Source organism: Falco biarmicus, chromosome 3, assembly GCF_023638135.1.
Source record: "Falco biarmicus isolate bFalBia1 chromosome 3, bFalBia1.pri, whole genome shotgun sequence".
In the NCBI taxonomy this organism is placed as follows: domain Eukaryota; kingdom Metazoa; phylum Chordata; class Aves; order Falconiformes; family Falconidae; genus Falco; species Falco biarmicus.
In genome coordinates this window covers 62999965-63019091 of record NC_079290.1, presented here as the reverse complement: position 1 = coordinate 63019091, position 19127 = coordinate 62999965, and the positions used below count along the sequence as shown (strand labels likewise).

Sequence of the window (19127 nt, the reverse complement as noted above, 5' to 3'; positions counted from 1 at the left end):
AAACTTCACCTCATGCTACTCACCCAAAACACCGCCGCCTGGAGCCGAGTGCCTGGGATCACCCCGCATCGTTTTTATGTGAATAAAATTAGGTTTGGGCTAATATGGCTCATATTTCCACTCGGCCACTGTACTCCCCAGCTTCCAGAAGGGCTGAGGCACTCAAGTGCTTCAGCCGTTCCTCATCAGTTTGGGTTTTACGCTTCCTCTTTAGGGGCTTTTTAAGCGCGTACCGGAACGCGCTTCCAGGCCGCCTCCCGCTGCTGCTCCCAGGCGAGGCGGCAGCGCCGCTCCCGCCGCCGGCCCGGCCCGGCCCCCCGCGGCGCCCCCTGCAGGACGGCGCCGGGCCGCCCGCCTGCCCGCCGCAAGGAGCCGGGGCGGGCGGGACGCCGCCTCCCGCCAGGCGGGCGCTGGGCGCGACGAGCGGCTCCTGCGCGGGGGTCCTGGCCGCCCGCAACGGCCGCCGCCCGAGGCTCCTTCCCCCTCGGAAGCAGCACCGGCCGCAGCGCTACCTGCAGGTGCAGAGGGGCTTTTCCAGCAGCGAAAACACCCTCGGCCAGCCACTGGCACAGCCCGAACGCCATATCCCATCTCTTCTCTTACAAGTAAATATTAAAAAATAATTTTTAAAAAGCACCTAATTAATTACAAATAATTAACAGAAAACATACACTGCCAATTTAACAACCAGTTTTCACTGCTTTTTATTTTATGGGGTTTATTGAGGGACTACACATTCGTTTTGTCCATTCAAAAAAGTCTGCCTTTTTATTATGATTAAACACTGAAATGTAGCATATTTACAGCAAAATTTACTGTCATTCAGTCTGGAACTGGCCATTTGGCTGATTAAGTTGTACCATGCGAAGACACTGCGACATGTACTATTAAGAAATGAGAAATGGCAGATGGGCATTTCCAAAAAGCCATCAGCTTTGCAAATGGTAACGCTACAGCTGAGTATCATCTACTAAAAATGGTTATCAAAGGTGAGGAGCCGGGCTCAACATCCTCCCTGAACATGCTGCAGCATTCCCCCCCATGACTTTGGGAAGAAGTTTGCCATTTCCAGCAACACGCTACTTCACAAAATAATTTTAATAATAGCATTGGCCTTGACATTTCTCTAAATTTGAGCCTGCTTTCACTCCGGCCTGCCCAATCCACAGCCCTGCATTTGGGCTCTGGACTGTCATAAGAACAAGTGGATCATGCACACATAGCCAAGACCACATCTACACTGAAAATTAAGTAACTTAAAATGGAATTTAAATTAACTCAAATATGAATGAAAATTAATTTAAAATTAAAAAAAAAAAAAATTCCTTCCAGATCAGAGTAATAATTTTAGGATGGAGTTTGACAGGAATGGTGTTACATGATGCCTGCAGTTCAAGGTCTGTGGAGGATCCTTTCCTGAGTCCAGTGTCTCTCAAGGTGTTTCAGAGGGCACCACACCGCTCCTTTTCCTCTCAAGCCCTCTTGGTTTCTTTTCCACCTTTCTCTGCCTCCACGTTCTCTGAGCTCCAGGTGGCTTCACACAGCAAGGCCACCTTCTGGGAGCGACTGCCACCCAAATTCTCCCACTCTTCCCCTTAGCAAATGGAAAAGGATGCAGTACTTTACTGAAACAAGCAAACAGGCAAGAAGGTCTTCTACTCCAGTTAAGTAAAAATTTGAAAGGAGAAGCATTTAAACCATGAAATCTTCAGCCTGAGCGAAATGCCCCTCTATTTGCGTAAGAACTGCCGCAGCTGACTTACCAAAGGCAGTATCTGTCCGGTTACAGATTAAACAGTTCTTCAACCAGACATGTGCAGAGGACTATCTGTTTTCTTGAGGTGAAAGGAAAGAGCAGAAAACACAGTGTTTCACCTACACAAAGTTGGGGATCAAAACTTAAAAGCTGACCTCTCAGATCTGAAGAGTGACCTAAAGCAGAAAGTATTACTGTTTTAATCACTCATCTTAAGGACAACAGAAGAACTAGGCTGTGACCAAAAGCTATCACTCTCACACAGCACCAGCGTTTGCGAATTGATTTTCACAGTTTCTCACTCTCTTGTAATTCTATTAAAGCATTTAACCCTGAAGAGGAGACTTCCAGGCTATGCACGACTATACCAAAACCAGTTTTGCTGAATGCTACTGAACATAACATTTTTAGATAGCAAAATCATAGGAACTACAGTTATATCTTCTTCCATGTATTTTTGCTGAGAATACTATCTGTACTCCAAAAATTGCACACTAAATAAAATATCTAAGGGAATACAATGGAATGTGATCTGTTACTATCTGTGTGCTGAGTAAGGGGCATTGCAAAAAGCAATCTGTTTCTCCCAAGAACTAAGAGGCAGTAAGAGTTGTCCATGAGTGACACAGTAACCTTGAAAATTTTTAAAATAAGAATGCATTTGTTAAGAAGACTTCAGAGATTTTAGGAAGGCCAGACCAGCTTCGAGAGGCAGATGAAAATAAAACAAACAGAGGGGGATGAAAATGTTCTGCTACATATTCAAGTTGTATTTTTTAAATTAGATGTTTATCTGTAATTGAAAATCATGCAAATAATGACAGCAGCAATGTGGGAGACCTGTGTTAATGTATAAGTGAGTTTTCAACTGCTTTTAATATTAATTACATTATATAGTTATTAGAAGACATTTCAAACCTGTTTTGCTGTTTTACATTGAGCCTCAATTATAATTCCAAGGAAGAAGGCTACCTTCAGCTGCAGATACACCAGTTATATATTTCGTGCTAAGTAAATTGCTCATAGTTTTATTCATAACAAAGAAAACAAACTCAAAGGGTAGTTGCTTTGGCTTTGTCCTATTTTTTATTATTCTTAACAATTACCTTTAAATATGTTCACTGTCTAAGAGTGGTAAAGGCTTTTCTTAAAATACTTGCATACTATGAAACAGAAGAATGGATGCAGTATTTCTGTAACACTAAAATATTTCTATACAAGTTGCCCAGACACAGAAACAAATGTCACACACCCCAAAAATAAGATGTTTAAAGAAGGCCAGGGTAGAAGGAATGCAGCAGAGCAACACTCCAGCAAAAAGAGAGTTAAGACTTTAAACACCCAAGACTCTAAAGCTGTCCTTTGTCAATTATTCCAAGAGCTCCAAAGAATCTACTTAAACACAGAGAAGACAGAGTAGTGCAGGTGGGTTACTAACTTTGAAAATGTACATTTATTGTCCAGGGAACCAGCAGTAATAGAATCACAGAAAAGTAAGGCTGGAAGTGCTCTCATGAAGTCCGTTCCCCTGCCCCAGGGCAAGATCAACTATACATAAACCATTCCTGACAGGTATTTGTCCAACTTGCTCTTAAAAACCTTCAGTGATGGGGACTTCGCAACCTCCCTAGGCAATCGGCTGTAGTTCTTAACTATCCTTACCATTAGAAAGATTTTCCTAATGTCTAACCTCAATCTCTCCACCACAGTAAGCTTGTCTGTTACTTCATGCTCTATCCCCAGCAGAACTGGGAAGGAGTTTCTACTGCCTTCCTCTTTACATGAAATTTCCATATACTTTTAAATGGTTATCACAACTTCCCTCACTCTTCCATTGCCTAAATGAATAATGGCCAACTGGGTCATACGCAATCTGCTGGAGCAATTTACCTGGTCTCCCATGTAATCCCCTCAAGGAGCCTCCCTATTCTGGAACTACCACCCCCATGCCAGACACGTCTCCACCCAAAACGCCAGCAGTTAAGCAAAACAAGATGTGGGGAGAGAAGCCAAACTGAGAAGCAGGCTTCCAGATCGCCTTTCTGTAAAGAAAGGTCCCACACAAACCAGCAGAAGTCATCGTGGAAGAGATGTTAGGTGGGGAAAGGTACTCACCCCAGAGGGGGGCAGACAAAGAGAGGAAGGGTTGAGTCTAGAGAAGAGGGGAAGAGGCTTTTTGACAACCTGGAATTAGGTTGGTCTGGAAGTGGAAGGGGTCTGGAAACAAAAGAAGGTGAAGGAAAGCAGTGAAAATCAGGAAGATCAACAGAAAGGTAGGAAAACTGGGAGAGAAGTGAGACCATATGTACACATGGGGAGGGATGGAGGAGCCTCAGCACAGTGAGAGGGCGTTTAGGCACTGATGGGGGAAGAGGGGAGAGAGGTTGGGAAAGCATGAAACACAGCAGAAGAAATGCAGCAAAAGTTCTGAGTGCCAGGGGAGTACAGAGCAGAGCTGGGGGAACTGGAGAAGCTCTACCAAGCTGTGTTTCTGTGGGCACGAGGATCTCCTAACAGATGCGTTCAGTCTCTCTGCTAAAGCAGGGCCTGGGGGAATATCAGCCAAGCTGAGGAGTTGCTCCTTGGGAGTAACTCGGGCTCTCTGGATATGGCCCAAGGTCAAGCTTCAGTGACAATGACCTTGAGATGCAAGGCTGCAAGGGATTATGGAACGATTTGAGGGTGCCATCACTTCCCCAGGGAAAGGTGTGAGGGAGAAGATATGAAGCTATGACAGAATGGGATCAGAAGGTGACAGGAAAAGTCATTGCCAGACTGAAGGGCAGGGGGCCCCTGCACAGAGCAACCTCTTACTATTTATTCTGGTTTCCATAGTGCCAGAGCTAATAATCCCACCAGCAGTGCTGAGGGTCAGATGGCAGGAATGCCTCCGAGTCAGCCCAGGTCTGACAGAGCTTGTGCTGCGATGGAGCTAATAAAATCCTGATGGACCTAAACTGACCTTGCAAGGTCAGGAGGCTTCATACACTGGTTCCTAATCCATCCCACAGTATTCCCCTTATACTTTGGTCATCTTGGATGGCCCAGTGCCACACACTCCCCAACGATGGAGTTCAGATTCACACTGTTCTCCTAAACCAGCACTCCAAACACACTGGTGAAGAAAGCTAATGTAAAAAATAGACCCCGGCTGTCCAGGATCCCCACCACTGTTACCCTAGCACTGGCACAGCACTGAGAGCAGCCAAGGCAGAAAGTGCGGTACTTCATGGCAGCTAAGAAGCGTGCAAGCGAGGTGGTCCTTCTGACCATCACACCAGTATCATGGCCACATCTTGCCATGTAGCTCAGCACATCTGGCACATGCCCTGGCACAAATCCCCACTGCTTTGTGGGAACCTAGGAAAATCATCTTCAGAAAGTTCGAGAGTTACTGCTCTAGTCTGAAAAAGACTTTTTTCAGTTGTCAAGGGTCATGTTGTCTAGACCTCTGGCCTTTCTCCTTTTGCTTTTCTCTGGATGCTTCCAATAGGCCTGAAGAGCACTGCTCAGAGCAGGTGTAGTCCACCAGCCACACAAATGCTAAGTAGAGTGGAAAAAACATTTTGCATGTCTTACATGCAGACTCCTGTCCATATATTCTAGCATAACATTTATGGCATAGTATTGTTGATTCATAGCCATTTTCTGAACTCTTGCAACTGCCCATCTGTTTTCTGCAGACCTGCTGCCTCACCAGTTATTCTACATTTTGATTTGCACAGCTGATTATTCCTGCCCAACCACAATTTAGAAGTTGTCCTTGATGAACTGCATCGTATTTATTTTAGATCAGTTCTCCATTATACCACATTAATTTTGAATTCTAATCCTGTGCTTAAGAGGGTTTACATCCTCTCCCTGGTCGGTGTCATCTGGAAATTTTGCATGCAGATTCTATCACCCAAATCATTAATTAAAATATTTAATATTTTCAGGCAATCCAGGACAGAATCCCACTTGACATCTCCTTCTAGTTTGACTATGAATCACTGGTAATTATTCCAAGAACAGCTTTCCAGCCAACTGTGCACCCACCTTGTAGCCCATATTGCCACCTTGTTTATGAAAGGGTGAAAAGCCTTTAACAGTATATCAAGATATACTATGTCTCTGCTTACAGGGAAATTAGGCTTGTCTGACAAGGTACCTTCTGGAAAAAAACATGCAAATTCATTTATCATATTATTATCTACTAGCTATTCTTTTTTTTTTAAAAAAAAGATCAGTTGATTATTTGATTCAAACTTTTTTCCTCTAAGAATTTAAGATAAGCTATCTCCTCCAAAGGGGAAAAAGAATGACCCAGGAAATTTTACATGTAGGTGCAGTGTTTGCTCTTTCACAGCTTGTTTGAACCTAGACTGTCCTCCAAATGCTCTCCAGTGTAACCACTAATTGTTCAGACATTGCTTCAGCTATTTCACCCTGTTGCAGAGACAATTCAATAAGCTCCCGCTTGTTCTAAAATACCTATTATCTCATTACTTTACCATCAGTTCTATTCCTGCACTAGTTGGAATACTTACCTTTCTCAAGGTAGCAGTCCTTTGCTTGCCACCTGATTACAAGTCACCCTTTTGGGCAAACCATGATGCAAAACATTATCATTAAATACTTGGTCCTCTCTGCAGCACCACATCATGAGTTTTGTCATTCCCTCTCAACTAGCAGTCCAGAAACTCAGCTCTCCTTTTATTACTGCTGAGAAAACAGCATGATTCCTTGTTACCATGTCCTTTAATAGTTGTTCTATGTTTTGTGCCTTGGCCTATCCCATTTGGCCGTTGGATTCTTCTAATGTTCTTTTATACTCATCTCCAGTAACGTATCTACCTTCCACTTTCTGTATGAGTTTTTAGATCATGCAGTTTTGTCTCTTCTTACACCTTTTCATTGGGACACCTTCTATTTGTGCTTTTATTATTCTTTACTGTGACTGGAAAATAAAAAGTTAGTTCCTTTAGAAATTGCCAGTCTTTCTGAATTTCTTAGGTTTGTTTCCCAAGAAATGTTACCTATCACTTCTATGAGCTGCAATCTACTTGCTTGCATACTATTGCTTTTATTCTCATGTTCACTCTTCTCTTCTTCTGAAAAATGATAGGCTCACTCTTTCATGATTGCTGTACTCAAATTGCCTTTTACTATCATAGGCTCAGCCATCTCTTTCCTAATCAAGCCTAGGAGTACTTCCCTTCCATTGCCTTTTCTATATTCGGTAATCCTGAACCTATTATACTTACATGATCTGCTGAGATTAGTATTTAGCCAGTAAAGTGAAAAAGCTCTAACCATAAGCTATGTTTTGGTAATACATAATGAAGTGACTGGATGAGCCCATCTCTTGGAACAAGAGCCATCTGCAAAAAAGGGCAGCTTTGGCATCTGTGCCAGTAAAATGAGCATGCAGACAGGATCAAAGTATCTCCTAGCCTTAACTGTAAGCCTTTCTAGGTCACAGCAATTAGCAAGGTGGAAAGGAGGTTTATGAAATACTCCAAAGGTGGCTACACAGAGGCATCACCCTCACAAGCTTCTTTTGCCAGCACTCTGTTCAGTTGTAAATTGAAATGATTACTCTGATTGTTGCAATAGCTGCAGTCACTTAGCATGCCTAGATTCAGTGTTGACACTGCACAGGTTTCAGGTATCAAAGCTTTTTCTGTACAAATTAACTCCCTCCTGCATGTGGTCACGCCCCCTCTGCTGCTAGCAGCTACTGTTTTCTCCTACAGCTCAACTGGCATTCCAATAAAACAGAAGGAGCAGTATAGCCAGGATCAGAGGAGCAACCATATGCACGTGCCATTACACTTTAATTGCAACTCTTAAATTAGCATAACAGTCCTACCAATTTTTTTAAGAACTACATACCTACCCACCTTTTACTGCTGAATGCATTATATAAATCTAACAAGGAACAAGATCTCCAAAAAGCAAATGCAGATATCAATTTGATACAAATTAGAAGAAACAGAAGTCCTTGCCTTCTCTTCATATAAAGCAATGAGATTTCAACCTGTTTCCCCTACAAGTCTCCTGCCTGTTCCCTTTACAAATCTCCTGAATATACGGTGCAACCTAACATTTAATAATTCTTTAGTACAGCTACCAAGATTTGAAAATGTTTATTAACATGTTTACCTGAGGGCAACACCAAAAGAATGTAAGAATTCTTTACAAGAGACAAAGCAACCTTCACGCTGTTAAAGTCTCCAAAATAGGTCTGAATCTGCTGGGTTGCCACCACAATCTGACTGTTGTCCTGGGCCTCCAGGGATCCCAGTTTCATCTCCCTGAATTTTATGCAGCACTGTTTGCCAGGTCCCTTCCACCCAGCAGCAGCCACGAGGTTACAGCTTTCTGACACTCTGCTGCCCCAGCACCCTCACCACAGTGCCAACAACACCTACCTTCTGGGACGTAAGTGATAGGCCGACGAGCGTAAAGCTGGAAAGAAAAGAATATTGCAAGGGTGCTAAAAGTAATAAGGTTTTCAGCAAAGGAGAGAGCCAAGAAGGCTGGTAAGGAAGAGAACAGATATCTACACAGTAGGAATTCTCGTGGAGAGCAAAGGAGAGGCAAAAACTTCCTGGGAATGAGCTGAGGGCTGGCAGAGAGCAGGGAGGAGGAAGATGCACAAACAGGACAAGAACGGCAGCAGGGAGCTGTAGGAGCATGCTGCTGGCCAGGCAGAGGAAGGAGGGCCCTGCGGTGGTCCCAGACTTCACATCTCCCATCAGCACTGGAGCAGAGGTGGAGAAAAGCTTCCCATTTCCTCTCCCTTCAAGACCTGTCTCATTGACATGCATGGAAACCGTATTGTAAATCAAAGCAACACGAGGTGAGGCAGAGAGTTCAGAACTCCACTACCGCTCCAAACCAACGCGCTGGTGCAGACAGGCGGACACAGAGCTGCTGCCCCACTGCAGCCAGAAGGGTGGGACCAGGCTCTGAGGGTGGATCTGCTTTGGGAAGGGACAAAGTGGGAGTCTGCCCATAGGGAGACTAACGGTTGTGCTGTTCCTTTCCTGGGAGGAGCTCCTCAAACAGCAAGCAGCCCAGGGTAAAGCAGCCTGAGACACAAAATGATCTTCCCATACATATAACCCACAATCCAGCAAACTTACTCGGAAGGTACACATTTTAAATTGGAAGCATAAACGTCCTGGACATCACTAACTTTCACTCTGGTACTAATCCATTAGCTAGACCTACTAAAGCAAGAGAAACACCCAACTGATTTTCTACTCATTTCGCGCAGGGTCTCAGCTGGCTGCCAGACGTGGAAAGAAAGCAGCAGGATCTTCTGATCCCCATTTCCTTCTCCCACCTCTCAAATCAGAAACCAGAAAGCAATGAATGAACTCCAGTGGACTTTACGCTAGAGGGAGCTTTCCTTAGAGAGACACACCACCTTGGCGTCCTCTTTCTCATTACATTATTTTCAAGGTATGTGCAGGGAAATACACTGCACTCAGGTGAAACAGTTACCCTTTAAACCCTCCAGTTTTACTAGTTAGGCATCGCAGCATGCCAATGGTGCAGGGCAGGAGGGAGAAGGTACCTGGCGAGTTCTGCCCAGAGATGTGCTCTGGCTGGTAACGCTCAACACTGACACGCTTCTGAGAAGCCTCCTGATATGAACTGCGTCCATCCTGCACTCGCACCAAGCTGCCATGCTTAACACAAGAGCAACTTCACAGACTACATTTTATACTGACCCAGGAGGCTACTCATTGTTAAGCTGTTAATCTATTAATGAGTACTTTAAGGAGGAAAGCTGAGATACACCTTTCCTAATGCTTGTGGCCATCCGTTTCTGAGGGCCTGAAATACAAGCAAACTGTGTTACTCACTGTTAATACAAGCGTTGAACTGTTCCTCAAGAGAACTGTTTTAAAATACTATTTAAACTGAAAGCACCATAAGGCACTAACGACAGTGAGGACCTGTTCAATTTATTTTCTGAACTCCAGTAAACTGCCCCAAAATGATGAGCTGCACTAGAACATAATTCCTTACCTGTGAAAGCATTCGTGGCCTGAAAACCAGCTTCCTGCATACTGCTCTCCCAGCGAAGCTTGAGATTCCCGTCTTAACCTGTCCTTACTGGAGACAACTGCTGAGCTTGGAGCTGTCAAGTCACTTCCATCTTAGCTCGTCAGAGTCCATTTCTCTTTCCATTCCCGTATTGGGCACCATCCTGTTCCCACCTGATCCCAGGTCTTTCAATCTGTAGGCAGAGGGGATCTGCACTCAACCTAAGCAGGAAGCGTTGGACAGTCCCATTAACCAGCCAGCCAGAGGATTTGGGCCATGATAAATGAAGCAAATCGCCTGCCAAGACTTTATTTCCCTTTTACAATTAAGTTCTAATCCTCTGTTCATCCAGCACCATTTTTTCAGGTCTTGGCCAATGGTGATGTTCAATTGTCTCTCCTCTCTTGTGTTCCTCTCTCCTCAGGCACGCTCACTGAGAAATTAAAAAAGAAGAGATTATGTATCCTGATGACCTGTAGCAACACTAAAATTAACAGACTCCAGGGAACAAAAACCCAACACACATTATCAGGGATTGATTGTACACATTAAAGGAGATCTTCAGAAGGCAAATACTGCGATTTTGCTGAGATGCAAAGTGTGACCACACAGCTCTTTGAAGTGCAAAGAGGAACAGTGCTGAGGGTGTCATATGCATCTCTGAGAACATGATATGATTTACATTTCAAAAGCCATATTTAGCAGAGATGGGGGCAGCAATACAATAACAAAATTGCAGTTAAAAGGGAAAAGGAAAAATACTCAAGGCTCTCAAGTCTAGTCTATGCAAAACCACAGTGAGATTATCAGCATTTCATATAGCTGCTTCCCTTCTTTTCTGGAGCAGTAAAAGAGTGCGCTTGTCTGCCAACACTATGTATGCCATTCTAACAGTCTTCTGCGGTTAAAAAGCTTTGTATGTCTTGCTGTCGATTATCTCTTTAAAATCTCAATTGTAACACAGATGACGCAATTCGGATGTCTTCAAACATTCCGTAAGGTTAAAAACACCCACAGGCTACACAAGAGAAAGGAGGTAACATTTTTCTTCATACTACTACTTCTGCATAGCATGGGTATCTGCAGCTCAATGAAAACTAGAGCTGTTGCACACCCAGCTTTTAAAAACCAGGATACATTTACTTTTATGGGGTGAAGATGAACAGCAGACAGGCACATGTTTAGGGAGAAGATTATTTTTGAAAACAAGGAAGAAAAGAGGACTTGGAGGAGAACCCACTCACTCCCCAGCCATCCTGTCCCTTCACGTAACAACGCTTGGCTCACTATCTCTATCAGTGACACAGGCAGCTTGAAACTACATCCGTGATTATCTTACGATCTACTAATGGATTTCAGCTGCGTCTAGCCAGGGCCTGCAGTATTGGATGGAACTAAGGTCAACCTTCTACAGCAGTCCACATCAGAGGGTGCCAGTGTCACTGTCAGTCCCAGCACCTGCTGTCTCGTGAACAGTGCAAGTCCAGGCTCAGCAGGCAGGTGTGAATATCCCACCAGCTGTCCCCCAGCCTCACCTCACACTTCATCTTGACCTGCAAGATCGAGAGACTACCTTATACCCTGAAGCGTAAGGCTGAATATCCCTGATGGTCCAAAACTGTAGAGAAGATTCTCATGCTCCTTGGGGAACTTTCTGCTCTGCAGGCAGCGCGAGTGCACAGCCAGCCAGCCCTTCGGGGCTTCATTAGGGCCCTTTCCTGGGCGACAAAATGGGTCTCTGCTCAGGTGTGTCACTGAAACCAAGTGAGCCTGACACCTAATGAATGTTGGTTTTCCTCAGAACACACTGAATGAAAGCTAGCTGCTAACAAAGATAAATTTTCTATCTTAATGATGTTACTGCTTTTTTTGCCAATTTTATGACACTAGTATTACTGAAGAACACACATTTTTGTCTCAAAATACAGCAGAGGACTGACTCATTACTTACTTGTATTCAAATCTAGTAATTTTCACTCAAATCAAATAAGGTTACAGAACAGATTTACAATGTTCCCACCATTTCTTACCCAAACATCTCAACTTAATAGAGGAGAAAGTAAAAATTAAGGAAAAAAACAAAGGCACTAACAAAAAGAACACCCTTACATGTAGCTCCTTCTATGAGAAAAAGCTGCATAAACATTTTTTAGAATAGTGTTTAAAATGGCATTATTCCTGAATGTCAGGTCCCCAAGATGTTTTTTCAGCCCTTCAAAGTGCTCTATACAACTAATATCCATTTCATATGAGGTTATTTTATTCCAAAATAAATATAACTGATCAAGTATAATACACATACACCACAGCATATATTTCTCTTGGCTCTTAAGATTGTGCTATCTATTCTATAATGACTACAGATGGATTTCTGTACTCATTTCCCAAGCTTTTTCTCTAGAGGCCTGAGTTTCTTCTATATTTATAAGACCAGGTCCATATTCGCATTCACATTTTCAGCCTTGTAACTTTTGATTTTGATTTATAAATCTACAATTTTGATCCCTTCTATTTTCAACATTTAAGTTTCTCTCCCCATCCTACAGATGCTCAAGAGATGTTACCTTCGCATCCAGGGAAATTCTCTTACTGTTACATCTTTGTATTAGGTATAATACAATTCTGATTCTTAAAAGAATAAAATACTTTCACTTTCTTGAAAATTAACTTTTCATTAAAAGGACTATTTTCCACATTTCTGCTGAACTAGTTAAGAACCCAACAGTGCTGAAGAAACTCTGACACAGGCACTTTCAGCAACCACTGCTTCTTCAGACAGAAAGATGTAATTTTAACAACATAACAGACATTGAAACACAGAGTTTATTCAAAGCTTAAAATTTAAATGGTAGTGCCCTGCATCAGGTTTAAGTCCTCTCTTAAGGACGCAAAGGAAAGAAGATACTGGTATCTCTCGATTGCCCTAAGTGAGCAGTATCTGTCACTGCAAAAGTACTTTCCTCCCTTGACAGATAACGAACTCAGAGGTGGCTAGCAGGACACACTAAGGAAAAGAAGCAGGCTGCTGGGGCAGGACAGTGCAGTGCTCAGTGCTTGCTGGGTCTCCTCGCAGCTCATAACCAAGTTCAGTACTTATAAAATGCTTCACAAGTACAGCTAAGCAGGCTTTTTAATGGGTATTTTCAACAAGCAGACCTTCCATTAGTCCCATTTGCACAATAGTTCCAGGTCTCTCAGATTTTGAATGCATCCAGGTGAAGATGACAAAGCAGCCCAGACGACACTACAGCACATCAGGAAAATGGCAAATTCAATTTTTAACAGCACACAGAGCTATGACCTTTCTATTGTACTTTAGGTTATTCGGAAATCTTCCATTAAAGCTGAACTGATACTTAAAGAGGAAGTTTGTGTTTGTTTCCTAACAGACTGGCATGTTTTGCACGCACAGAATGGGTCAGGACCTCTACTGACACATTTAGGTGTGCCTCAGCCAACTCCAGTGAAGCTATGCATTTATTCTTTTATACTAGTGTGGTGCAGAAATGTAAAACCAACCTGCTTAAAGGATTGAAAAGTGAAAATACATACCTGAAAATGAGTGTGGAAAGCAAACAACACTGATAAAACTACAATAAAGTGTGATCTTTGATGCAACTATTGAATTTTTCACAACCTGCAGAGACCCTGGTGGGAACGTGTTCCATTATACTGATCAGATGGCAAAGAGAAAATGTAGACTAGAAAGACTAGAGATTCTCTCTTTGCTCCATCTGTTACCTCCTTTCCAATTGCAACAGGAATTCCACTTCTGCTTTCATTCATACACTGCAGTGTTATATGAATCTTAGAAGCAAACTAAAGCAAAACATTGTGTTTTATAAATACGTAGCTGTGCTATAAAGATTTTCAGCTGTCATGCACTTCCATGATTGAATACCTAGAGAAAAATAAAATCAGTTTGTTTTCATCCTCTCCACTTGCCTCAGATTTGGTCCTGGGAAAGACACCACCATCTGAACCTTACACAAACTGGAAACAGAAAATATTTTGACAATTTAACACCTTATTGGAGTTCCATATTCTCATGGTATATTTAGCTAGTCAACCTGCTCTTCCTCTTTTCTAAACATTTGAAGACGCATATTAAAGAACCACTGCAAAAAAGTATCTGAGAGAGAAAAATAGCCATTGAGTGTCATTAAATCCTGCAATAACATTTACACTTTGCCAGATATTGTGCAGCCATCAGTCAGGACCAAGCCTGGTGGAACTTGCACTGAAAGAAGTGAAACACTGCTTTTTCCAAGACTGGTATCTCTGCAATGTCTTGAAAAACTCAAAAGCACTGGCTGACATGTAAAAGCTGCAACCTGGAGTTTTTGTTTGGGTTTTTTATTCCCCATTTCCTTTCACTAGATACAGTCTGCTTCTCTGGCCATGTGCTGTTGCTCCCACAGAGGCATTAAGAACTCACAGGATGTGTTGTCAGAAGAGCTCCAGCCATGGGAAGCATTTCCTGTGATAGCCCTTGGCACAAGACATCCTAAAGGACAGCATTTCACTAAGGTGTTCAACAGATTTCGCAACAGGAGTATCTGCAGAGTAAGCCCACACATCTACATTTTTTAGAAGGTTACTGAACAGTTTTGCAAGCTGTGGTTTAATTTAACTTAATCACGGGAGGACTCACTGCTTGAGTTTCTGGCTTTCAGGTGAGAGAAGTGAAGAGGGGAGAGCGCCTGGGCTAACCCACGCTGCTCTCGCGGTGGTCCCTGCAGAAGGCAGGTGCCAAACGGGGGCAGACCTCCTGTGGGAGCTCCGGCAGCCCCCGGCAACCCTTGGTGGCTAAAAGCAGAAGAAATGCTGGCCAAGCCGGCAGCGTGGTTGCAGCTCAATGGGAGATTTTAAGCGTGTCTCCAAGTTCAAGGAAAAAACTAAGTTGTCCTGACTGAAGCCAGGACAAGTATTGAACTATCCATGTGCTTAAATAATTCACTGAAGTAAGGCCTAGACTTCCTATACATTAAGGCAGCACAGACTTGGGATATATATTTAAGAAGTTTTTGGATGAAAAAGCACTTCCAACATTTTGTTTTTATTCTAAAGTTTGCTAAAGCAATTTAAAATGAAGCATATGTACACACATACAGCTCACCCCTCCATCTCCTTTTGGATTCACCAAGTTTTCCAGGCTTTGGCTTTCCTTCTCATAGACTTCTAAACTAGATATACTAATATCTACTAGTTATACCTACTCTTCTTTAGATGGTAAGGCCTGTGTTTTACTGCGTGATCCTCATTTATGTTATTTTCTTCTCTCTATACAAGATACCATTGCACCAGTGTTAAATGAATCCTGGGTTCCTGGGGAACAGTATGCTCCGTAACTCAAAGACCACTTAAAAAACTCAAGGTGACTTTCACAGCAGACCCTACGCAAATCAAACAGAAACCCAGATGTTTAAAATGTTTATCTATTCACATCTTCCTCACACACACATATACCTTCTTTTTTTTCACTTTCTATCTTCAGTATTTGTATAGGTCAGTTGTGATTTTTTAAACAGCTCCTGTATTTCACTTCCTTGGTGCATTTCAGTGACATATAAAATGAGTTTGTATGTTACATTATACATATTTATATTCCTACAGACACTTTCAGATACTCTTCAGCTTGTTTAGGAATAGTGCCCAAGCTTCTTTTTACTTCTTTTCTGTTACAGCACTCCCTGAATTGGGGCAAATGGAGGACAACCAAAGTGAGGTGTGGTCTTTTCCGCATTAGTTGAAGCAGGAAACAGGGCTCATGAAGAGGGCATATGGCCAAAAGCAAGCATCATTTTTTTCTAGCCTGTTAAGAAAATGTTCTATAAAGCAAAATATATCTCCAATGCCAATGCCAGCACACACTGCAAAAACCACTACAGACAAGGCCCAGTTTAAAAGAAAAATAATTAATGTTTTGGTACAGACATTTCTCCTCCTCCTCCTGTTTATTTCTTTTCGGAGCGAAGCAACAAACTGAAGCAATGATACAAAAGTCGGTCTGTTTAGTAGCTTTATGCCAAGTGAATAGCCTCTGGTAATCAGATAGCAAGGAGTATTTAACTTGAAGAAATCTTACAAATAACTGATAACACAAAGGAGCATGCCACATTTCCTTCCATTTATCTTGTGAAGTGAAATAATTAATTTGGGTCCTCTCTTTTCTGTCTCTATGAACAAACTAAAGAGCCAGACATTTTATCATAGCTGTGCTGACAGAATGCAGTAAAACCCCAGTGGAAAAATTTACTAACATCTCCACGACAAGCTATTGGATTGGGATGAGATAATTACTGGGAGAAATTGTACAAGCTGTGTTATGCAGGGCAAATGAAAAGATTGCATTGTTTATTTCTGGACCTTAATAAAACTATAATTACCAGAAGTTGTCAAGAGAAATCATTAATCATGCTGTTCTATGAACCTGACCACTCAAGAGAAAAACCTGAGCTCTGAATTTTATTTGCCAAAATAACAAAAAGGTAGTAAAAGCAGAATCCAGTCTCAATTAATCTTTTTTCAAAGCAACACTGGGTCAGTATTTGAATTTGCAAAAGGCTGGTAAAAGCAAAAATTGCATTAAGCAGACTGGAAATAAGATCACAAGTTTTTGACTGGTGCTGCCCCAGAATCCCAGGGGATTCTGCGTATCTCAAGACTTTGAGTATCCATCATCCACCTACACTCCAAAGGGCATTTAGCATCCCTGCACACCACTGGAAAAATTGTGGTTGTGAGTCATAGCTGCAGAACCTGACCACCCTGATAAGCAGCAGTAGGATAGTTACTGGTTTAACCAGGCAAGTTACTAGTTTAATTCTGCTGTGCCACGTAGGATGCATAAGCAAGGAGGAAACACCTTAGGAGAGCACAACATGGCCACACTGCCAATCTGCTGCCAAGACCATTATCAATGTGGAGCCTAAGCTTAAGATGAGAGACACTTTTCTCTCCTCCTCCTCTCCCACAGCAACTCACTGCTGCTTCTTCTGGCTTCCTTTCACCTCAATTTGAGAACCCACCACACAGACGCAAACAATGTACGTTTTTTACAAGATCTCCGTTTTCCAAGTGTGCATCACACATTTCGTAGCTTTTCACCAGCCATAACAAGTTCCCAAGTTCTTTATCTAGGTTTTCAAGTGTAACAGGAGCACATGGTCATTTGCCATCTCCACTGACAGATCTCGCACAAAAGAAGCAAATGGGCAGTGCTCTTCTCCCGCAGCAGATGATAGTTATGTCAGCCATTCCCATCATCTAGGAAGTCCAGCGTTACCCTTCCTCTCTCCACTGACAGCACCTTTTGGGTGAGGGCATCGCACCCACCAGGGGAAGGGTGCACAGCTGAAACCAGCCCCTCCCACTGAACTGGTTAGAGAAGCCGAAAATACTAATATACACAATGAAGATACAGACATACCTACCTATTTTGCTCATAAAAAGCAGGCTGTGTGGCTCTAGCCAAGCTGCACTTTATTTGTGAAGGTAGAAACATGTGCACTCTGACTGTTCTGGAAAGAAAATGCAGAAGACAGTTATCTCCCGTGTGAAAATCTCAAGAAGTGTATGGACATGGAATGGTGGAGTCCTCCCACTGAACAGTATTGGGGACTACGGAAGTAAATATGTATGGGAATCTGAAAATTCGGAGATTAATAGGAAGAATTATCCAACATTATTACAACTTCTGTCAAAACACTTAGGATGAATGAAAAAGCAGAATACAATGCTCATCTTGGCAAATGCAAAATGCAGAAGAGAACAGTGAACCTGTGCTAACTGTAATGAAAAATGAAACGGTGCTGAAGAAACACTCAAGGGGCATGGAAGCTATTGGAGAATAAAACTACTGTCTTGGAGAAAAAAACTACTATCTGTACAGCACTTGGGTTTGCTGCATACACCACTGGGAAGCAAGGGTGCTCAGCCACTCTCAAGAAGGATATGGCATCCTATGCACTTGGGCCACGACCAAAGAAAATCCTCTCCTGCTAAAGAATAAAACATGAACTATACAATTGAATTAGCATAAACTGCCACCACACTAATTTAAGAGGCACTGATAAGAATTTCCTAACTTTCTGGAAGACTGTATCAGTCAGTCCTATGAAAGTCCATCTGCTGTGAGCAGCAGCTGTTCAGGAGGGTGGGGAACATAGGAGAATGGCCCACTACTATTTTATACACATTACTGCACAAAGCTAGTTCTCATTTCCTACAAATCAAGCCATGCCACAAGAATTCATCTGGTTTATTTAGTGTCTCAGGAGCCAACATCATCTGCACGCTGCATGAAGAAATGCAAATAGAACATTATCCAGACAAACAAAACCCAGTTTAAAGAAACCATACACAGCACTGGGCACATCAGCTGCAGGGTGTTCCCAGCATTACTGGGGGCAGCACAGGAGACGCTGGCATTCTGCAATACAGCTGCAGTCACTGCAAGAAATCAGTCACACGCGTATGCCTCTTCTAACCTAAAGAAGGTGTGCAACTATTTCAGACTGCCTATATAGATCATCTACTGTACAAAGCAATTTTACTTCTAGTACCACAGAAAACTTAAAAAGATATGAGTGTATCCAGAAAGGACCCTTGTTACAACAATACCTAAAACTTCTCCCACAGAATTGCACCAGATTTTAGATGACTGAAAAAGCCTGAGGTTTGCTGATACATATTCTACCAGTTTTGATTTTCATGCTGAACTACAACAATCTACACAAAGCACTAAGTTTTAAACTCTTGTTTGCTGCCATTAAGACCAGGTCTCCGTTTTCTCAGTACCTAAGAAAACCAGCAAGTTTAAATTGTAATTCCATCATTATACTACAACTGAGCTCCGAAACTCAATGCAGCAATCCAGACAGCCAAACCATTGCCTTAACATGGTCTCCTGGTGCTACACATTCCAGGGCATCTACTTGAATTTTATCTCCTGCCAGACACTACATAGCAACTAGATTAATATGGAGTCTGTATCCGAAGTCACATCCAAGCAACAGTATCACCTGAGTTCATGGTGATTTTGCCCATGCCAGGCTAAGGAAAATTAACTCTGCTTTATTACTAAACAATCTAGGCAATACCAAAGAAAGCGCTTCTTCAGCATTTAAATGTGTGTACTTCTAAGCCCCACAGTCAATGAGGCATAAATAACTGCGACAAGCAATTCTTAGTTACAACTAACAATACAACTTTACTCCAACTTTTAACCTGGAAATGAAAAAAGGAACAAAATAACAGGTTAGAATTTCCCGTATTTTGATTGGACTTTGGAGATTGGACTTGGTACCTTTGGGCACGTTAC

At 42.5% G+C, this 19127-nt stretch overlaps 1 protein-coding gene across 5 annotated transcripts in view; it reads right to left on the bottom strand.

The window, feature by feature from the left end:
• Positions 1-19127, bottom strand: part of LDLRAD4 (low density lipoprotein receptor class A domain containing 4) — a 294829-nt gene that overhangs the window by 180370 nt on the left and 95332 nt on the right. For 3 of the 5 annotated variants that reach the window (XM_056332542.1, XM_056332540.1, XM_056332541.1), the window contains one exon: positions 9785-10235. In XM_056332542.1, coding sequence (XP_056188517.1) covers positions 9785-9824 — 40 coding nt within the window. In that variant the 5' untranslated portion in view covers positions 9825-10235. Of the gene's footprint in view, positions 1-23; positions 171-9784; positions 10236-19127 lie in introns of those variants that run through there. The other 2 variants (XR_008820903.1, XM_056332539.1) reach the window with 1 other exon arrangement.